General features: G+C 44.3%; 1 protein-coding gene across 1 annotated transcript; it reads right to left on the bottom strand.

The window, feature by feature from the left end:
• Positions 1 to 2091: 2091 nt before the first annotated feature.
• On the bottom strand, positions 2092 to 3684 carry LOC125540597 (cell number regulator 2-like). Its single transcript, XM_048704203.1, has 3 exons — positions 3503 to 3684; positions 2823 to 2894; positions 2092 to 2695 (listed from the first exon to the last, which is right to left on the bottom strand). Exons 1-3 carry the CDS (start codon positions 3570 to 3572, stop codon positions 2406 to 2408), a joined length of 432 nt encoding a protein of 143 aa, XP_048560160.1. The 5' UTR covers positions 3573 to 3684; the 3' UTR covers positions 2092 to 2405.
• Between the last annotated feature and the right edge of the window lie 411 nt (positions 3685 to 4095).

The following is a 4095-nucleotide window of genomic DNA, read 5'->3' as shown; positions in this document are numbered from 1 at the left end:
GGTTACCATAGTTACTTCCCATTAGACCAGAACATTTTAACAACAGGTTTTCTGCATTATTCAGGCTTACAAAAACAATATTGATTGCAGTGCACTAGCATGGAGTCGAACTCACGACCTACTGATGGGTACTAGGCATACTAATTAATTCAACAACAATTCCAACAACATTTTTTTCGTCTTATTCAGGCTTACTAAAAAATTCATTCTTCATGGTACAGTGGCATGGAGTCGAACTTACAATGTCGGGATGGTTACTAGGTGTCGTCGAACTCACAATCTCGGGATGGTTACTAGGTGTACTGCCAGACGAGAACCATTTCAACAATAGGTTTTTTGTGTTATTTAGGCTTTAAAAAATTGGTCACAGTGCGGTGGCATGGAGTCGAACTCACGACCTCCTAATAGTTACCAGGTGTACTGCCCGTTAGATCAAAACCATTTCAACAACAAGTTCTTTTTTGCATTATTCAGGCTTAGGTCATGATGTGGTGGCATGGAGTCGAAGTTATGACCTCTTCAGGGTTACAAGATGTACTGCCCATTAGACCAAAAAGTAGTTGGTGTGCCCATTAGGTTAAAAAATATATTTTGATGCTATATTTTTTGAATTCAAAATTTGTATGAAAATTTTGAACGAAAAAATACGGATTTTTTGAGATTTTTCGGAAACCGGATTTTCCGGTTCATCCCAAAAAACCCGGAATCGGAATTAAAAAAAACCTTGCCCGACATAACCGTCAGCCTAGCGGCCGGCCATCTCTTTGGATTTAACTGTCAATTGGAGAGACTACATGGCCCATGATTTATGGACTTCAACCATTGCATATATTGTTGAATACTTTTGGAACCTTAACATCAAGTCACCAACAAGATCAAGAAGAATCAATACTCAACTATGAAGATGGCACATGCATTGCTACTTGTCAAAGGAATTGATTGAGCCCGCATAGGGAACAAAGCTTATTGCCTGTAGCTAGCTAGGCTTTAAGGGCAAGAGAATATGCTTCTGTTCCTATTTGCTAAACACAGCGGCGCTCATCCATCTCATGGTGCTGCTGCTGTCTTTGAGTGTATTTCACGATATTTCGGCAGTCCTTTCATGGTGAAAAGAGGCACTTGCTAGCTGGTGGCCGGTGGGGAGCCAGAGGTTGTTCCCACCCTGCCATGTGTTTTTCTTAGTTTTCAGGTAGGAGGTCCACCATGACAATTATTGATAACAAAATTACTATGCTAACTCATTAACACCCTTACTTGATGAGTAGTGAGTAAGGTTTTAATTGCGGTCGGAATTCCGGTAAGATACCGGAAATCTCGTTCAACCTTGAGAAGCTTTGGTACTTATCAAAAATATTCAGATGAATTTGAATCTAAGCGTTCAAATAGTGTCAAATAGTACTTGTATGACTAATTTAGCACAACCCAAACCTTGGCCTGGTGGAAGGCCTCGTCATGCTTAGTAAAAAAATCCTAGCAGCTTGGAGGGTTTAAACTCACACCCTTAGGGTATTAAAGGGGGTGTGCTAACAACTAGAGCAACAAGTAGTTCATGTATACCGCGGGGGTTTTAAGAGGGGTGAGATTTATCCATATTAAATCTTTGAAGAACCCTTTCTATATATGCATACCAGTGAACTAAACCTCTTTCCGGAAGGTGGTCAAGTTGTGCCCCAAGAACAGCTTGTTTTTACACCCCAGTCTACCATCCCAAGCTCTATCGTAAAGTAAGAACTAGATTATTCTATCCCATTATCATTGCTGATCATATTTATATAATCAACATAAACTGAGATAATATAGGATTAATTATGAGATATCTTAATAAATGCGCAAGGACAATCATCATGATTTGTGTAATATCTTTTCTTGAGAAATTAATTCACTTAGCTGGTTGTACCACATTACACAAGACTATTTTAACCCATGTAGCTACCTCTGCAATTTGACGTTGTGCATGATGGTTTGTTTTGGGATCCCGAATATTTAATTCTTCAGGAACACATATATTAATGACCCCACAAAAAACAAATATAAATGTCCAAACCATGTGACCCATACAAATACGCGTGGTCACTACATCCATTTTGGAGATTTAAGGTTTCCTCAATAATTTTTTGAAGATTTAAGGTAGCTGCCATAGATATTACATACCCAAACGTGATTGCACTCATTACGGAGGCGAACATCTGTTTCTTCTACACAAAGATATGATAACACGTCTTATTGGTTGCACATAGATTTGACCCATGGTGGGAAGTGACTGGTTGGACGAAGAACAACTTGCAACAGCTAAGCACACCGACACATACATGGATAAAAAAGTAAGACTGGATGAGTAGCTGGACGTTGACACCCCTAGCCAGGATATATAGAGAAGAGTAACCGTCTGCATTGCTTTCAATTGACTAACGAGTCATCCCCTGGTTCATCTGGGGCGCGACGGTCTTTCCCATCCTCTCCATGTTGGCATGCCATCCCGCCTGCATGTCGAAGCCACGACTCTTGAGCTCGCGATACTTCTGGCAGAGGGCACAATACCCGCAGAAGGTGTGGACACAGCAGTCGGCGCATGGCTTCTCCTCCAGCCCGTGCTCTGCCCGCAGTCTGGCGCGGTAGCAGCAGTGGTAGAGGATGGAGCCTATCGCGGACGTCCCCAAGCCCTGCAGCACGTGCATCGTCCCACTCGCACAGCATGCTGTGGAGAGCAATAGTAGCATTCATTCATTCATTGATACGGACACCCGATCAAGTTATCGTTCAACAATTAGTGAAAATACAAGTATATAGTTGTATTTTTGTTGTGGGGGCATAGACAAACTCACATATGGCCCCCTTGTCGACGATCTCGGCGATCCTCCCGAAGGCGATGCACGGGCAGAAGAGTGTCAGGAAGCCTGTAGGTTGCACATGATGCACGGGTTGTCAAAAGAAGCCCACTTATCTTAGATTTTAGTATATGATTTTATTAGCTTTCTTTTCTTGTTTCTATCAATGGGCGTGGTTTTTCCACCGTGCAAGGAAGGGATATCCAATGCATCAGTCTACTGTCCAACGCTGCTTTGAGATTTATGCTTTTGTTTTGCTTTAGGCCAATATTTGTGTTTTTTCAGAGTGCTACATGATGTTTCCATTGCAAAAAGAGAAGATCTTTTCCTGAAGTGTACCTTAAGATTTCGTCCTGTACCAATAAATAAGAGTGTGATTATTTTAGATTAGATTACTACTGCACAACGTTACGTCACTAAAACATTTTGATAGAAACTACGAATCGTCCAAACCTGAAAAAATATAGCACGAATCTCAAATCACGCGGTAGACGGTGGATCCATGCATGAAATATTCCGTGCATGGTAGAATTGCTTGTGTGAGTGTATCTTCTTTGATAAGCACCCGCTGCTCTTATATTTCTTTATCAAGGGAGTATTTATTATGCTGTATGCATACCAGGTATATACCAGCGTTGCCCTGAATTAATGAACAGGAGAGATCAAACTAAGCTTACAGCCGCCGAGGTCGTCGAAGCAGCCGCAGAGGCCGGAGGACCAGGAGACCTTGTTCCGGTGGCCGGCCATGGGGACGTCGGGGCAGAAGGTAGCCTCCGCGCCGGCGCTGCGGTCGAGACGATGCGGTCACCGGCGTAGTACTATTACAACTAGCTCGCCGGAGACTTGTGTGCCCTGTGAGCGGCCATGCGCGCGGCATTTAAGGACGGCCAGAGCCGGGCTACTCCGGCCCGTTTCCCAGGCGCGGCCACACAAAGGTCGGCTGTCACGGGCTAACGTCCTAGGGTGCACGCGCTGTCGCCGCCCGAGTAGCCATGGCTTTACCTGAGGTGACCCCACGCACTGTGTAGTGCGGAGTCGCCGCCGTCGACGTCTCCTCCTCGCCGGAAAACATTCGGTCAGTGCGCTGGCTTTGCTGCTAGCTAGGTTTAGGGTGAAGTTCACCTGACATGTGTGATCCCGGTGACGGGATCTTCGTGCACCTACAGTTCTCAGTTTGACATTCACGGTTAGTGTGTGGGATCGATGGAGACCTTTTCACTGTAGGGACGGGCCAATACAGTCCATCCCACCAGTAGATCCGATGGACGAA

This window comes from Triticum urartu, chromosome 2 (genome assembly GCF_003073215.2).
Source record: "Triticum urartu cultivar G1812 chromosome 2, Tu2.1, whole genome shotgun sequence".
NCBI classification, from domain to species: domain Eukaryota; kingdom Viridiplantae; phylum Streptophyta; class Magnoliopsida; order Poales; family Poaceae; genus Triticum; species Triticum urartu.
Note: the sequence above shows the minus strand (reverse complement) of the source record. Positions and strands in the feature narration are given on the sequence as shown.